Source organism: Micropterus salmoides, unplaced genomic scaffold, assembly GCF_014851395.1.
Source record: "Micropterus salmoides isolate LMB-PRFRI ecotype aquatic unplaced genomic scaffold, ASM1485139v1 Ms_hic_scaffold_17, whole genome shotgun sequence".
Taxonomy (NCBI): Eukaryota; Metazoa; Chordata; class Actinopteri; order Centrarchiformes; family Centrarchidae; genus Micropterus; species Micropterus salmoides.
Genome location: NW_024040817.1, coordinates 7918874 through 7937535, shown reverse-complemented (window position 1 = coordinate 7937535; position 18662 = coordinate 7918874). Strand labels below are relative to the sequence as shown.

General features: G+C 40.5%; 1 protein-coding gene across 2 annotated transcripts in view; it reads left to right on the top strand.

Annotated features, from left to right (window-relative positions):
- shisa7b (shisa family member 7) overlaps positions 1-18662 on the top strand; it is a 37817-nt gene that overhangs the window by 17251 nt on the left and 1904 nt on the right. Inside the window, exons 3-8 of one of the 2 annotated variants that reach the window (XM_038725808.1) lie at positions 595-4310; positions 5664-5906; positions 6824-6940; positions 8008-8153; positions 9936-10004; positions 12791-13033. In XM_038725808.1, the coding sequence (XP_038581736.1) occupies positions 3895-4310; positions 5664-5906; positions 6824-6940; positions 8008-8153; positions 9936-10004; positions 12791-13033 (1234 nt within the window). In that variant the 5' untranslated portion in view covers positions 595-3894. The remainder of the gene's footprint in view (positions 1-594; positions 4311-5663; positions 5907-6823; positions 6941-8007; positions 8154-9935; positions 10005-12790; positions 13034-18662) is intronic. The other variant, XM_038725809.1, reaches the window with a different exon arrangement.

Sequence of the window (18662 nt, the reverse complement as noted above, 5' to 3'; positions counted from 1 at the left end):
ACAGTGTTCTTAAATCACACGCACACACACACAGTTCAGTGTGCAAACAAGGCAGTAGGCCACGCCTACGTCACTCTGTGATAAACTAAATTAACGTTACCTCTATCAATGCATAGTTATGCCAGCTTACCTAGATTCTTTCAGCAATTGCAAATGATTGGGATGCAGCAGCCTGTGTCAGAGTGATCGTCCGACGTCCTCCATGCGTTTCTGCCATTCTTCACGTATGTTTTGCAGTGGCAAAGTGTTAAGACACAGTATTGCACGTTTTGCAAAAGAGTTGACCCCTGCTTTCATAAAGAATATCTGGATACTGTTTTCACTGTCCTTTGCTATTATTTTTGTAAGCAAATGTGAGACATTGGTATCACACGTCTGCTGTGACTCGTAAATGGGAAAGTGAGTTTGCTGACGTGTGACAACGTTTTGCAGGAAACGGTGATGGTAGGTCAGCTTTGCAGAAAAGTTATGGTGATAGGTCACAATTGCACTGAATTCACAGGGATTGGTTGAATATGTGTTAACAGTTGGGATCGCGACATCAGGAAATCCTGGAGGGACTGCTTAACAAACACTTGTGTTCTTCTCTTGCAGTGTGGAGACTGGTGAACGAGTGGATGTGAAACAAAGAGAAAGAAAGACTTGAAGAAGCAGAGGATCTCAACAGGACTGCCCCTGTTCACATGGAGCTTTTCTGGGGGATTTTCTCAGCTGCTTTCAAAGCCGAGGCTCTTCACTAACTTTAACAACTCCCTTTCCACTATTTTTACTTTATTGTTATTGTTGCTGGGATAGAGGTTACGGACCTCTTCCCTTTTCTCGTCTGCTGTTTTGTTCTAAGCAAGACCAAAACCAGGTGCCAAACTGACTGTGTCAAGAGAAAAAGCAAAAAATCTATGAAACTAACCATCACCAAATCATCATAAGAAGAGTTTATTTAGTCATTTAGCTTTTGAAAACAAGATTTAGTAACAATATTAACTTTATTTCTCCCCAACTCCTGAAACATACATAGACATTACATCCAATTAAAATCATATTTAGTCTCAACACATCACAGCATATTGAAGAGAGACTTTATAAAACCGAACAGAACAACCGTAAAACTTAATATCCATTGTCTTCGGTCAGTGTTTGCATAGCTGCTGCTCTTAATGCTGAAACTGAGAGATTTTCCTTACCAGGATGATGATCAGTGCATTATTGGTTCAAAGTGCTTTATAAACAGATCCTCCAGCCGATGGTTCGCTTGTAATTGTGTGTCACAGAAGAGGCGCGCCGAAGCAGTGATAACTCTGGATCTGACGCCGTCTGAATACTTTAAAGCTTCGGCAGGACGGCGTTTGACTGATAGGCAACACGAACTACGTCTAACCCGATAAATATAGGCACCACCGCTGCTGCTGCTGTTATCAAAGGCTTGGAGATATACCGCCGTCTCAGTCTGCGCTGTGAAACACTGTTGGCACTTTGCTCCTTCTTCCAGTTGCTTATATGAGAGAGGCCTCTCACTCTTTGTCGTCTTCTGTTTCTTCCACACGTGGCGCTCGATTACGCCACGCTGAACAACCTGAAAGCCCCCTTTATCTAATCCCAGTGACCTCTTCAACTCTTTTGCATTCTTCCTTTTATTCTACTACAACCATGCAATTTTAAAACCTTTCACTGTATTTAGATTTTTTGTGGAAGGAGATCAAGTTTGTAAAAAACAAATAAACAAGAGGACATAACCTAAAGCCATACTGAACACCAGCCATAAAAATACCTTTCACATTTACCGAACACCTCACAATGTTTAAGATTTCTTCAACAAAGTGATCCTCAAACACATCAGTGCACATACACATTCAGGGAGTCAGTGAAGAAACTGCTAAACCCTAAATTGCATACATTTGGATGAAAGAACAGCTTTGTAAGTTCAGACTTTTCTACCTGTGTCTTTCTAGATCGCACTCCGTGCTAACTCGCCTGCGGTGTCAAGCGTGGCAGTGAACGTGACCGTGTCGAGTTCCCGGTTGTCGCCCCGTGTTCCTCTGTGTTGACGGATGAATCCGGACATTTTCATGTCTGTTCTGTGGGCAGAACCTCGCTGCCCTGCTAGAACCGGGCCCAAGCCCTCCTTCGTTCTCTTCTGTTGGGCCAAGCTAAATTCAGAGCAAAGACACTCACACAAGGGTATCGAACGCACATAGATCCTCACGTTTTTTAGAATCTTTTCTTTCTGTGATTTTGTCTCCAGTTTCTCGCTATTGATCACTCTTTTGTGAATGCCTTTTCATGCTCATTCATTGACCTGATCTCTGTCCTCTAAACATTTGATGCTGCTTAACGCTTTCATTCAGCAGTACCTTTATTAGTCCAACTCACTGTCCACAACTTCTAAATTCACTGTTCTACTGTAATTTCAAGCATATTGACCTTTACTGGTTCTCTTCCTATTAATAGTTTCAAGGGAAGAGCTTGTGTATTGGCAAATTATGAGCATGATATAAAAAAAAAATACAAATTTAAGTCACAGCTTGTGCCAAATTCAGACCGACTTCCTCTCAGCTTGTTCAGTGAACAAAGCTGAGATCTCTAAAGCTGCCAGCACTGTTGTTTACAGACACGAGAGACACACGGCTCGAGGATTTAAATTTGATTTGAGAAACATTATTTTTCCCATGTATGATTTTACACATCAGTTATCCACACAGGACAAAAGAAGTGCCAGACTCGAACAAGAATAGATCCAACATCTGTTAAAGCTCATCTAACGTGAAAACTAAAGTTTACATAAAGCGCTAAATGTTTACAGACTACATTTTCCATTGCAGTTTCTTACGTGAACTGTTGTGCCATAAACGACTCCCAGAAAACTCTTCAGTAGGAGATATAAAACTCTTTTTTTCTGGAGGGGTCATTATATTAAAAGAGTTTACAGTTTTCTTGCTCTCATTTTGTTTACAGGAAATGTCAAAAGATTACTGCCTATTTTGAAGATTTTAAATTTTGGCCAACAGACTGTAAAATGTCACTTTGTCGACTGACAGACCAAAATTAAATACTTGCTGCCATAAAACAAGCAACATTGTTCTATATTTATAATCAGTTTTCATTTGAATTGATTATTTCAGAACTACAGCCATTTCACAGGCAGTTCATATAGGGCCTAAAAACTCTGAAAGACCTCAATGTTTACAAAAGCTGCTTAAGGGAAGGATTTTGCTGCGTTCCATTTACCTCGGAAGTCGGAGCTGGGAATGACGTCACACCCGAGTTCCAGTTAACAAGTCGGAAAACCTCCCTCGGCCAGCCATTGTTTACAACTAGCCGGGTTAGCTATTGATACGCCACATTGTACGGTATTTACTCATACTAAACACTGTAGCAACACGACCACAGACAGCAGTTGGACAGCACTTTGTGTACGAAGACTTATGAGTCACAAGTACACAGAAGAGCTAGTAAACAGTATAAACTACAGCTACTACAACTAGCAACTACAACTGTTCATACCCCGACAGCCATCTTGGATCACGAAGTCGGGGTAGTGCGGTTCTCCTGACTTCCGACTTAAGGGGTCGTTCCCTTTGAAATTTTGACCTTTGGACTCGGAAATTCCGACTTCCCATGTCGAATGGAACGCACCATTTGTATACGGAGAGAAATGTTTACATTTAGGTGAAAGACTGAAAAGCCAAACATTGCTTGAACAAAGAGAATCTGCTGAACTCCGAGAGAAACCCTTTGCACCTGTGCAGTGTGTGCAGAACAAAAAAGGATTCATCCCACTGGAGTTAAAACTTTTCATACAAAACTCCAAGAAGCTGCCATCTTGGAAGTGGACGCTGATAAGGAGGAGTGTTTATGTGAATTGTTTTTACGACTGCTCAAGAAATTTGTGTTAAAACAATGAAACCTGCAATTTCAAGAGGGATGTTTTGCTTGTCCCTTGTTCTCCTGCTTTACTGCTGCCTCACTGTTTCCACGCTAACCATAACCACGGAGCGACGCGCTGTTGATAGCGATGTCAGGACTCTGACCAGCAGCAAAAACGCTGCTGCGGCTGCTAAAAGGAGCACCACCTTGTTCCTGCTGACCGGCTACAAGCCACCATTGCCACCGCTGCCCGCCGGACCCAAAGTGGCGCCGAAAGCAGCTGAGGTGGAAGATGGAGATGATCCACCGGTTATGGCCGAGCTCCCTCCAAAGCCCCTCCCTCAGACCATGTTGCCAAAGAACATGACGGCCGACGCCCTGAAGCCTCCGCTCGGTGCGGCCCAGGTGGCTCCACCTCCAAGACAGCTGGTGGATGTGGACGTGTGCAGGTACAGCCACAACAAAACTATTTCCTGGTGTGATTTTGTAAGATTCATTTTTGTGTTGTGTGAGTATTAAAAGGTAGATGAAAATATGATGTATCAGTAAAACAAAATATCTTTGAAAATCTGATTGTTAGAAACATTTCTCGTTTTGGACTTTAGTTTGAACAACAAACCAGTGTCCCCTCGCAGCAGAAATAAAAACTTGAGTGGAAAAAATCACTAAAATCTGGAAATGATGAGCATTAGGTGTGCTTTACAAACGTTAGGTTCTCATCAGAATGGCAAGGCAAGTTTATTTGTATATCACATTTCAACAACAAGGCAACAAGGCGTTCAAATAAAACATAAAAGCAACATAGGAAAATAGAGATTTGAATACTGTTTAGCAAACGCAGCAGCAGAAGTTACAGTGGCTACATCTCCTTTCATAGCACAAATATATTTCCATCTGTGTAATGTGTTGATCACACTGGGTGCCATAAAAGCGATGATTCTTCTCCTCCTGCAGCTCTGATCTCGATCTTATTTGGGCTTATATTTTGCACAGAGAGATGTCTTGCTGTTGCTAGGCAACATGTAATCAGCTCTAAATCAGTTGTGGAGCGGCGAGCTACACACCACAACTACCAACGGCGGCTACGTTGAGGCAATCCAAAACACAGTACAGTAATAACAGACAAACAGATTTAAGACTTACATTAAGCTGCAAATGCCTGACTTGTGTTCCTCTGAGCTTGGTGTTTGTTTTAATGTCTGTAAGGTTACGGATCTCTGACTGCTCAGTAACAAGAGACTTTCCTTACCTTTCTGCCATTTTTGCCGTTGATTGCTGGGTTGGTAAAGGCTAAGCTCGCACCCTGCACTCTTCCAATTGTAGAAATAGCCATCGTGATGTAGAGCGTTTGACTGTTCAGAGCTGACCTTTTTCAACTTTAGGTGCTCAGATGGCTCCTCCAGTACCACAAGACCCAAGGCTGCTGCCTAAGTATAGTAGCATTAGCTTGGGTGAACATTGGAGTCTATTCCCACTAGTGCCAGCCACACTTAAAATGAATCCCCTCACGGTCCTGTAAAGTCCTTTAGAGCCTTATGGAGGCATATCTGTGCTGCTGTAATGTAGAAGTCATCAAGGTCAAATAGTATTGTGATTGGAAATAGCTGTATAATGCACATTAACTCACTGGAAATCTGCCAACATGTTGTTAGACATCGGATCAGTGAGGCTGAAAGAAACTGTTCTAAATTTTTTACCCTGTTATTCATGATGGACGGTGCCTCGGTAAAACAGGGATAAAAGAAAAATCCTAAAAGTGTCCAGAGATATTACTTTTCTTTCCTACCAACTTTGTACCACAGGGGTTACTATGACGTCATGGGGCACTTTGACAGCACGTTCAACTGCTCCAAGGACAGCTACATCTACTGCTGCGGTACCTGTCACTACCGGTTCTGCTGCGAGCACCAGAGGAACCGGCTGGACCAGAACTCCTGCCACAACTACAACACTCCCGTCTGGGCGGACCCACAGGTCCCCGTCACCGTGCCCGTGGGAAACAAGCCCGACCCGGACTTTGAGACGTTGCAGCAGCAGAACAGCAGGTCAGAGTCTGGACTTGTTTGTAACTGTTAGCAGTAATTAAAGAAATTTGGGGATAAGTACAATATTTTATTATTATGTAACTGGAAACAAACAAGTAACGTTCCTCACCTCCTATTCTTGCTTGACCTTTTTTGTTTGTTAGGAAGGAAATAAACTGTACTCACTGCAAAAACTAAAATCTAAGTAAGATTAATTATCTTAATTGAAAGAAAAATATGCTTGCTTTTTGTCTGACAAGATATTTCTTCTTACCAGGCGGCTTTTATGTTAGAGAATTTCACTTGTTTCAAGTTTTTTTATCCTTAAGTAGCAAGTGAAATGTTCTTGTTCTTTTGGCAGATAATTTAGCTTATTTTAAGTAATATATCCCCCATTTTATTGCTTTTTTCCCTTGTCTTTGAGAGCTCAGTTTTTGCTGTGCATTTTAGCAAACTACCTAATATAATGATGTATCCTTGTGGATTACAAAAGAATTTTAGGAACATAACACACCACAGTGCCTCTTTTTAAAATTTTGAATAAATCCAATTTTAAGAATAGCAAGAGTAGAAGTAGTAGGAGTAATACGAGTAGCAATATAAAATTGTAGTAGTATTATTTGTTGTTGTACCATGAGCTCTTATATATTTTTGATTTCCAGCTGTACATCTCAAAGTCACAACATCTTAATAATAATAATAATAATAATAGGTGGTGACGGGCCAAATTAGACTTAATTACATGGTCTGTCTTCCAAAAATCTTTTTCTACCACACACTAATGTTTGCCTCTTATCTTTTTTATTCTGCATTATAAGTGTTTCTTTACAGTATAAATACGATTCAAAGAATTACAGTACACAGTGATGCGGTAAAAAAATATAAAAAATAAAAAAAAACCCTGATGAATATTCATTCATTCATTCTTCATCCAACAGTACGGCCTATGTGATTGGAGGGGTTATCTCCTTCACGCTGGTGGTGGCCGTGGGCGTCAGGATTGCCTTCAGCAAGGTGGCACGCCGACCCCGCAACAGGGACATCAACATGCCCAGGTGAGACCAAAGGACCGTTCTGTTGGGATTCCTGACTGTAACTGATTCAGACAGGAGAGACAACATCAGTGCACAAAGGTGAAAGTGGAGAGCGGTCGATATCAGACAGGAAGTAACACTGAGATGATTTGACAAGCAAGCAAGACAGTACCAAGCTGTCCTGGAAAGTGTAACGTAGCTGGCTTGATCTGTCCATTATGTAATGTCTTTCAGGCTTACAAACACATGTCTCTATTACTTTCCGTCACGACTCCTCATATGCGACTGGGCGCTTGCAGATAGAGTTGTAATGCTCGTGTAATATGTGCGGCCAGGTATACAAGCACGAGCAGTATGTAATTCAAATATAGTAGGTAAGTCAAGTATTACAGAAAAGTATGACTTAATCTGTTAAGACTTTTATACTAAACTGAGTCAGAGGCTTATTCAAACATGAGACTGACATGTAACATGACCAGCACATTTAGTTAATTGAATGCATGTCTGAAAAGGGCTTTGGTTGACCTTAAAGAGGCACAATGTTTTACTTGGTCTGAACTTTAATGGAGAGTGTACTTTGTTGCATTCGATTTATTTGGCCACACTGCCTGCAAAGAACTGGTCAGAGTCACGTGACTCGAATATTGTTTGTTACCAAGTAGCTGGCAGGTTGGACATCCTGGCTGTAGGCGATTCAACATCAGATTCCAGTCTTTGTAACTCCAGATAAGCATGATATGATTGATTGATTGAATGATATCTTTATTTAAAACGTGTAAAAAAGACAAAAAAAACTTTATGATAAGATTAACAACAAAACAAAACTCCATAACTTCCATTACATAAACACGTCTTTTTACATTTCCTAAAAAGTAAAGTAAAACTTATTTACTTCTACCCCTTAATACCCTAAACAGAATAATTAATATACAACTACAAAATAATAGATCTATAGAAATAATAAATCTATAATTAAAGAAAATACATATTCAAATGTAGTTATATTATTCATTATTCCTTTCGTCTTTCTCTTTATCCACTCCTTTCCCTCTTGCTCTCATCTCTCCGTCCACCCTCTGCTGTGTCAGATCACTGGTGGATATCTTGCGTCACCAGTCGAGCCCGGTGCAGCAGGGAGAGAGGAACAACTCCACAGGGTTACCTACCACCACCTCAGACGGACGGACATCCAAAAACCTCTACACCCCGATCCTGCAGAGCAAAGACAACCGCAGTGAGTCCCACACACATTATTTGGGATGAAAGCATAAAACGATGCTGTCGTATTCAGGTGAAATTAAGTTTGAATCAAACCAGGTTGTCATGTCCCCGACGACATGGATGGTAATTGTCCTTGCTTTTATTCTAATCTCAATATCAGTAACACATCGCACTTCATGTGGAATACATTTGTTGTAATTGATTAGTTGCCAGATTCAGCTGCTATTTAGAGAAGTTAAACGATAAAGGATCATCTCAGTAGGTCTTTGTCTTTAAAATGAAAAATGAAGCAGCATTAGTTCAGCCATTTGCAGAAATCATGTCAAAAAAAAACCTTTTAATCGCTTATAGTGTGGATTCACCTTTCTTTATTTTGTGTCTAGAAGGGAATACCTCTAAATCTAACCACATTTTAGATGTGTGTTGCCCACAAAAATCCACTTAACCTTCACATCAAATACACAGTATTTGTGAACCAGAAAATGCTTTTTAATACTGATGACCGCAACTATGAACTGTTGCTTCTTTGTTAGTTAATCATCTCTTATGTTGCAGATTTAGAACTAACACTCTTATTTCTTGTTTGTGGTTGTAGTGTTTGTTAAAGAACAAACAAATCCAACTCTAAGAGACATCGTTAGTTTAGTGTTAAAATAAGTTTAAAAAACTTTTTTTATTAATGTTGGAAGAACTTTGCTAAATCAAATGATGTATGATGTAAGTTCTGGTACTTCAAATCAAAGACAAAACAACAAATCTTTATTTAATTTTGTTTTCATTCTTATGCGCTGTAAAGCTGCCCACTCCTGACAGCTTTGTGTTGTTTCTGATAAGACACAAATGTAGCTGTCGTCCACAGATGGAAGAATCGTATTTCTCTGGTTGCAAAAAAAAGTTGTGCAGACATTTGACAAACAATTTCCCTCAGAGGGGTGAATGTGTTTGTTTTCTTACTGTAACTATTCACACAATTGCTGGTCTAAACACGCAGAAATAACACACATTTCTGTCTTTACTGCTCTGTCTGCTGTTCTGTCGCTCTGCTACTGTCTCTCACCTCTAACCACAAACAAGCTCTCTTGTTTCAGTCGCTCCAGGATTTTGCTGAGTTGTTCCATGATTTTGCAGATCTTTTAGGGTTTTAACAAGAAATTCAACTCAAAGAAAATCTGGTACTTAAGTTGAAATAAAGATATCCCAAAAAGTTTGATCTTTTATATTTAACTACTCTTATTTACTTTTGTCACATGTACAGTTTTTGACTGCAGGCTCGTGGTTAAAAAGAGTCCACATTTTATTAATATGGATTGACTCCAACATGACTTTTTGCTCATAATACAAAACTGGATAACAAGTATCCCGTTTTTGCATAAGATAATTTGTGTTCTCTTTTCATATGCAAACAACAAACAGGTTCAATTAACCACAAAGCCTCGTACTCTGAATATGTTGAATGTCTAATGGAGAATAAAACTCAAACTACATCTCAGTGTCTTTCATCTTCTCCCTCTCTGGAGTTGCTGAAGACATGAAAAGGCGTGCTGTATTATATTAACAAGCACTTTGATTGAATTTATTGTGGAGAAGTGTGCCCACACAAGTGAATAAAAAAAGCCAATTCCTGCAGGGACTGTCCTACCCTCTCCTGTTTCTATCTTTCTGTCCCTCTCTGTCCTCTCTCTCTCTCTCTCTCTCTCTCTCTATTGACACAAATGCTTACTCGACACAAGGCTCTGTGTCTCTGGAGTCTCTGGAGTGGTTGTCCATCAGTTTGTCGGCTCTGCTCTCTTTGCAGCTGGGAACTTGCACCACCATTTTAACCAGCAGGGGTCTGCTTCCAGCCCCAAACACTCTGCTACCATCGGTAAGCCTCGTGGTTAGCAGCACAGCCCAGCACAGGCGGCCGGATTCACGGCCTCACTACCACACTGTCTGTTTGTCTTGTTGCTGGTATGACGGCCTGTTGTCCTACACTCTTAAAACAGCTGTGCCATTGTCAACAGTACTTTGTGGCAACACAAATATTTGGTTTAAAACATACACTGTACGTATGTTTTATAATGACGCACATGGTGGTGTTGAAAGTGACACATCTTTCATAAGAGTGTGAGCTAAAAGTTGTCTGACCTGCCCTCTGCCTAATGCAAGCCTGTCTGCTCCCCACCACCCACTACCACCACAAGCCTGCTTCCAAATGTGCTTCTTCTTCTTCTCTCTGTGTAGCAGTGCAACTGTGCTTACAGCTGATTACCAGAGGTCTTGGCTTAAGCGAGGTCACTGCACTCACCTGAGTGTGTTTTCCCAGGCTTTGCACCAAGAAAACAAAAAAAAGCAATGCTAGCACGAGTGATTTATCTCCCCCTTGTTTCAGTTATAAAATAATAAAACTCTAATTTGGTGCATCTAACATGGCTGCAACAGAATACTGGATATGGTTGCCATGGAAATATGATGAATATGAAGGGACAAGCATGATTTTCACATAACTTTTTAGGTTGTTTCAGTGCCCGTTATTCCAAGACATTACACCCACACTTAAACAGTAACACCAAGCGAACTAAATGTTTTGTTTAAATTGTGCTTAAAGTGTGCTGTAAGCAAAGATTGGCAATTGTTCAGTTTCTAATATTAACCAGCAAATATTTGTATGAAAAGTGTGTATAATAAAAAATACAGTATATTATACATTATCTATAACTGTGTTATAAATACATGTGTTATTTAACGCTCAAGATTTAAATATGAAGCAAGGAGGACATTTTAAATTAAATTCAGTGCCATGATTTATTTTAGTTAAGTCAGGTCAATTTGTTCTTGAAAGATTTGGTTATAAAGTCTGAAACCTTTTTAATAGATTATTTGTTCCTAGGTGCTTTTCAATATCAATATCAATATCAATATCAATTTTATTTATATAGCACACTCAAAACAACCAAGGTTGACCAAGGTGCTTTACAGGTTAAAAATACAGTAAAACAGTAATTAAACAGTGAAAGTACAGCAATGAAACAACATACAGTATATGATATAAAGTGATTCAGTTTTGTCCTCACACTTCCTGTGTAAGATAAGATTCAAGGCCTCCTGGGAGGATACAAGAACAGAAAGCTTCAGCTCTCTGCTCAATATGTGTACAGTATCTTGACTGAAAGTTCATTTTCTCCATGACACCAATATCAAACCTCTCTGTCAGCCATCGGAGGTTGTACCAGCTTTGCACTCTTGGAAATGACTAATTCTGTATGACGGCACAAAAAAAAGCACATTTAGCTCAATATTTGATGCTTTCTACTTTTATCTGCTGCAGCCTTCCTCATGCTCAGTTCATGCTTTATAAACCATATGATCTCAGAGTTAGCATTGCTTTCCTTCCCACAGTGTGTATGTGTAACATGCACGCTACAGAAGTCGATGTGGTGTGTGTTCCCTGGGTGACGCTTAACAGAGACATTATTGGCCATTATCGCCCATTACTGTCAATGGTCAATGACCAGATATGTCCAGCAATAATCTTAACAAGATCGCAGCCCATAACCATTACCACCCTGAATGGACTCAACATCGATTGTGTCCGTCTCAACGGCCGGAAACAACAGCAAATGGCCAATTTTCCAGAATTACATAATCTTTTATTGCTGCTTTATATTTTAGCATTCTCAGATTTGTAATATTTATTTTATAGACACACAGCAGTTAATAAAGTTTCTTCTGTCCTCTTTTCATAAATCCAACATTTCAAATTACTCCTCAGTGATTCCAGTAATGGGCAGCATGCGTTTGTCAATTTCAGATGTTCCTTTTGGATGTGAGCTCGTTGTCCCTGTTTAAATGTACAGAACCTACACATGTTAGGTCATCGCTGAGAGCACCTACATGTCGGCTCGTTAAAAGTGCTGTCTGTTTTCTGTTTGGACAATATGAATGTACTTGTATACTGTATGACGTAACTGATATGAGTATACATGTTGCAAAACAGACACCACTCCCCCATACTGCTAATCTTACATAAGACAAATCATTTTTTTGTTATGATCAATGTGCTGCTTTTGCACTTTGCATAAATGTGTGTATGTAGATTCCCCCTGATGCTATCAGTGTATTTCTCTGTATTTACATGTGGCTGATATGTTTGTATTAGAGCCCCAGATACACAGTACAGAGTTGTATTTATAGATGGTCGCCATGGAGTTCGAAGACACTTCCTGTGTTTACTGATCATTAACCAGCTTCCATCTTCTTCTCTTGTTCTGTCTTTTTTGTCTTCTTCTTTCCTTTTCTACATTTTGGCCATTTCTGTTTCTTTCTTTTTATTCGTTTTCTATGTTCCCCTTTCCCCCCTACCTCTTTTTCTCTATTATTTCATTTCTAAATTTTCTGCCTCTTCATTCTCTCTGTTTCTCTATTTTTCATTATCTTTCCTTTTTCCCTCCCATCCTCACCTCTACTGTTTTCTCCCTCTCTCTTGCGCCATCTGTCTTTTTCTTCCCTATCTCCTCTTTCTCCCTTTATTTTCTGTGTTCCTGTTTATTTCCCCCTGTCATTTTTTATCTCCTTTCTCTCTTTCTCACTTACTTGTCGTATCCCCCTTCACCCTTTTTTCCCCATCTTCTCCTCATTTTCCTTTGCCTGTGGCCATTTCTGTCTCTCCAGAGCGTGGATCCCGTATGAACAACACCTCCCAGCTCTCCTCTGGACCCACCCTGCTTACAGGTAGCGGGAAAGGTCCCAGTGGCGGCGCCGTTGGTGGCGGCAGCATTATCGGTGGGGGTATGAGACACAACAGCAGCCATCCTTCCTTCTCCCACTCCTTCCACAATCTGGCCCAGCTGCCGCCGTCCTACGAGTTGGCCATGAAACCTGAGATCAACCGCTACAGCTCCCTGAAGAGGCTGGGTGAGCTGACAGGGGGGGGAGACTCAGTGATGTGGGAGGAGTAGAAAGAGAGTGGAAATATAGGAGACAGAAAAGGGAGAACAAGGGAAGCAAAGAAGAAAAACTGAGAGAAAGATGGGGGGGGGGGAGTGAGGGGGAGAGCAAATGGGACTAAATGATTCAGGTGATGCAACACACGAGCTAGCAGCCATATTGGAAGTGAGTTCTTGTGCTTGTGTGGCTGAATACTGTCGCTGATTACGTTTATAAAGTCAACTGTCGCAAATGTTTGAATTGTGTGCACAATTTAGATTATTTTGTCTCTGACACGTGTTTAATCCACCAAAAAATTGAGTATCAAACGCTCAATGCCATGAACTTTGAAAGGTGGTTTATGAGACATGCGTAGTTTGCTACCTCTGTGGATGACGGTAGCTGGTAGACAGCTTGGATTCACAACAGTTAACAATGGATTGCTGTGGAGACCCAGAGTCACATAAAAGTAGAAACTTCTCTTACTACTCCTGCGGCGTAATAAACTACACAGCTGCTAAACGATCCTCAGTATGTCAAAAAAGAAAATCATACTGTTTCTGGTGGAGCTTTGGAGCAATGAGCAGGTGATGAAAGTAATGTGTTTAGTTATGCTGTGGAAAATACTAATGTGAATCAACAGCAGAGAAGTTGATTATACTTTTTCACAACTTCAAAGTTTCAACTGATAATTTTTAATTTTGTAATTGTGTGAGGAGTGATAGACCAATTAATCGGTCGGTTGATTAATCGGACCGATATCTTGCATTTTGAGATAATGGCATCAGCCAACACCTCCACTCACGAGGCCAATATACAAAAAGGTCTGAGGACACATCTGCAGGCAGCCATGTCAGTGTGGCTGCTGTGGAACGATGTCAGTGCAAAGTTGGATTCGAGCCCTTAATTTCCTCAGTAACCGTCGTCTTTTCTAAATGTTAACATTTTTCTATATATATAATATAGTTATACTGATATTGAATAAAAGTTCCATCTAAAACAACACGTTACTGGCTGAAATAAGATTTAAATGAGATTGTACTCTGCATAAATTTAATTTTTATATTGGCGTTATATACTAACCATCAGCTGGCCTACTCTCTAAATATCGGTATTGGCCATTAAAAAATCCATATCGGTCAACTACTAACTGTGAGTATTTGATAATTAAAAGACAGATGTTCTGTGGAGTAAACTCCAGCACACCCCAGCGACTTAGTGTTCACTTGCATAATGTTTTGGAACTCACAGGAGACAGATTTCAAGCACCAGAAGTAAAGATAGACCAGAAAGATAGCCTGACTTCAAATCCCTTGTGGGTCAAACTCCAGAAAGACTGGATCCTACGCTTCCCATAATGTAACTTCATAGCTCTCTTAACAGCATCAATATGACATCATCAGGGTTTATTCTTATTTTTTGTTTAGATTTAAAAGATGTATATTTTTATACAGCTGTATTTAAAGGTTGTGTATTTATCTTTACGTCAAAAATATTTGATGTCAGTCCATTTTTTGGTTATTCCACAGTGTCTGGACAACTAACCACTGCTGTGATGTTGTTCACACCTCAAGTCTAGAAAATATGGCTAGAAGTGGTTTGTTGTTGCATGTTAGCATAAACATTAGCTGTGTAGCAAGCCAACATTGGCCCTGTATTACATTGCCCAAAAGGTTGGCCATCTTAATTGTGTTAGGTAGGGCAACATCGTGCCAAGCGGTTGGACCAACATTTTGCCTGTACTGACTAATAATACAGACTACACCCACTTGACCAGATTTTGGTTACCCAAGTGTCTGAGCATGTCTCTGCCAAATAAACAATGAGCCAGTTATTTTCAAGTAAACTGGCCTACTCCCACCACATGACTTTCTTTCCAGGTATTTCTCTTTTTGTGGCCCGGTTAGTTCGACTTTCACACAGCCGATTCTCAAGTGAGCCTCCATAATGGCAGCAGGCAGGCATGGCCGCCAGGAGATTTGTGACTCAGCTGCAAAGTCTCAGTGTAGTGTGAATGTGTAAACTGTTTCTGCTAAATAGCCATAACAGTAAAGTAAATAAACTGAAACAGAAAAGGGGGGGGAGTGAATGAAGGCAATGGAGCAGACTGAGAGAATTAAGAGAGTGAAAGGGAAGGAGAAATAGGAAGAAATGGATTTGTGAGATGGATGACAAGAAGAAGGTAAAGGTTGGAAATAAAGGAAATAAAGCAAAAGACCAGGAGTGACAGATTGTGGATTACAAAGGAGTTACAACGGTAAAGAAAAGCATCAATGTGAAAAGAAGGGCATTGGGGAAATTGAAAGAAACATGGGAGAGTATAAATGTAGAGAAAGAGGTTGTTTGACCAGAAGAAAACGATCAGGGCGAGAGAGTGAAAGAGCTGATTAGGCAAATAAAAAAAGAGATATTCAAGCAGATAGAGATGCAGAAGGAAAAGAATGGAGGGAGAGGCAGTGAAAGAAAGGAAGAAAGGATTGGAGGGAAAGAGAGATGTGGAGATAGGGGGAGGGGCGTTGGCTGCTGGTCTGCAGGGGCCTGGCTGCCTTCGACGGGGAAGAAAAGACACTTGAGAGGCAGTGGCTGACAACCACTCTCTCTCTCTCTCTGTCTGTCTCTCTGTCTGTCTTTTCCTCCCTCACACTGCTATTGCTTAAGACTGCAGGGGGAGGGGAGTTGCCTCTGCAGGCTGAGTGATGGATAGTTACTACATGGGAGATTGTGTGTCTGTGTGTGTGTGTCGCTGTGTGGCTATACGTGAAAGCAATAATGAGGTGAAAGTCCAGATGAGGCGCTTTCGATTCAGTAAAAAAGGAGAAAACACTTCAATAGACGAGGCTTAACTCATTACACGTCAGACCTCCAGAGGTCATCCCACTTCCCATTTATGAAACAGTATATCTGATGCATTATCGCAGCCGTCGTGTAGCATTTTATGGTTCAGGTCATCAAAACAGACTATCCTGGTTTAGGTTGTTTAGCAAAAACAGTAGAGAAATCCCAGATAGAAGCTTTTCCCTTCATTCAGCCTTTTGTTTTTTTAATTTTCTGTTTACTCTTCTCCTGTCAACACATTTTTCTCTTTCGTTGTCCCTCTCTCTCCAGCTCTCCTTCATATAATTACACTGCCTCGAATGATTGAACAAATTAATTTACAGAAAGCATATTTTTCTGCACGTCTATTAGACAACTAATGTTTTTTAAAATGTTTTTAAATAGGTACAGCATAGTGATATTTAAAAAAAAGAAGCATGATTGCACACATGCTTGACTTGTCATAGTGTTTTAGGGCTGCACTTTAAAATCATTGTGGCTATGACGTCTTTACCAACCTGTTCTCATTCCCAACTCGTCACATATGGACGCTTGGTCAAAACCCTTGCCATTGCTTTTCAATGGCCTCAGTACTCTTTAGCGTCGTTTTTGCATGTGTAGGACTTTGCGCTCAAATTACGTGACTTAAATTACGTAAGTTAAGTAACGTTACTTATGTAACTTCTGTAAGAAGATTTAGTGTTGACTTTCTGTTTCACACGGGAAATGAAGACTGATCTCCTGGGTGGAAGGCCAATTTCTGACCCACACAGGGCGTTGAACGATGATGCTAAACACTGCCATTTGTGCATTGGTACCAGGCGACGCCCTGGGAATGAGAACAGGCTATCTTTACTGAAGTATGGCTGCTCAAATCCCAGTTCAAGTGCACTTTCTGCAGGCATCCAGAGAGTTTGCGTGACTTCACCCCGTCTTCGACCTGTTGCCATTGAGGACAGATTTTGACTTCAGATGTGTTCAGAAGACCTGCTTTACTTTGTTTTGAGCATATAATATAAAGCAGGTCGGACTACTAGTTAGACACTATGTCGTCAGAAATACTCTGAGGTGGATTAGAGGTCACGATTGGTCCCCTCTATAACAATGACTGAGGTCTTTAGTCCCCTTGATTACACATTTTATGCCTAACACCACGGCTGAATTGACAGGATCACTTACGACATGTCATAGTGCATATGATGGAAGAAGTTCGGAGGGTGTACTGTAAATGTGGGTTTAGACATGACTTCCTTTTGCGCCAGAAGATTTAATTTCTCAGAGTAGAACTCCCAGGCACTGACATCTTCAGCAGAAAAATGTAAAAGCGTCCATTAACCAGATACAGGCGGAATCACTGTGTCAATGACACTGAAAACAAAGCAATATTTTTACTTGTCTGATTATTAAAAGCCTGCTTTTTCAGAAAAAACACCCTGAATGTCAGCTTTGTTGAAACGCCCCTTCAAAGGGAAACTAAAATGTTGTCACTGTGACACAGGGAGAGGGACTACAAGCTCTCAGCAGCCATTGTATGAATCCTGGTGCTTTTGATGTAGTTCCCCACACGGCGCTGCAGAAAGGACACTGATAAAGGCTTCTTTGTCTGAGGTCGGCAGCCAGGGAGAAATCGAGATAATTTGGCCTAACAGGAGGGGAGAAAACAGTGAGAGGGAGAGAGGAGAAAGACTAAGAGGAGGGAAAGGACATGGGACCAATAGATGAAATATAGATAGGTCAAAAGAGAGAGAGAAAACCTCGAGAGCATGTGACAGAAAGGAAAAATAAGAAAGAGAGAGGAAGAGGAAGAGCAAAGGAACAAACAGAAGGAGAAGAAGAGACCTGACAGAGAGAGAGAAAGGAAATGGCGAGAGGGGAGGAAGAGGTAGAGAGGTGGCTGGTTAAAGGTCATGTCTAAATTGGCTCTTGGTGCGCTGCTTCCATGGAAATGCTTTGAAGATTAAAGCAGTCTCAGGCTATAGAGCAGAAAGCACAGAAACACTATATTTCACTATTAATGAACCTCAAAAACTGTTCCATCCATGTCTGTTTCTCCTCGCTTTTTCATCTCTCTTTACTTTGTGACACTCTTTGTTTTCATGTCATTCTTCCCCCATCACTCTGTTTTAAGCATTCTTCCCTCTATTGCACCTTTACATGACCTTGCGTTTGTCTTTTACCTTTTATTCTTTTACGCCTCATGCAATATACAGTGTATTTCTCTTTCATCCCTTTGCCCCCCCCCCCCTTCTTGAAATCAATTCTTGCCATTTTGTTCTTTACTTTCTGTGCTCCTCTGACTCAATCACCCCATTTCACCTATCGTGTATCTTCTTTTGACATCTCTACCTTTTTTCATCCCATCTTATTGTATTCTTCTCTTCTCCGTCAGAGTATTTCATCTCCCTTTCCTGCCTCTTCCTCACATCACATTTTCTTTAGCTGTCTTTTTCATGTGGCCTCCTTGACATCATCCTTTTCTCTTGCCTCCATATATCTGTCATCTTTCTTTTTCATACGTTTCTTTCTACGTCTGTTTTTCTCTACTTTAATCTTTTACTTTAGGTTCAAAGCGTAGTCTTGACTTTGGACATTTGAGAAATCAATCGAATCCACAAGGTCCATATAGCTCCATTAGCCTCCATTTGGCTTTCCATCATACTGTTAAATCTTCTTCGACAGATGGGGTTCACCTAGTTGTATCGTTGAAATTTTATCTGATTTGATTTTTTTCAACAATTTCACCAACATGGACAAGAAGTCCTCAAATGCTCAGAAAAATTTTATTTTTTTTATTATTTATTAT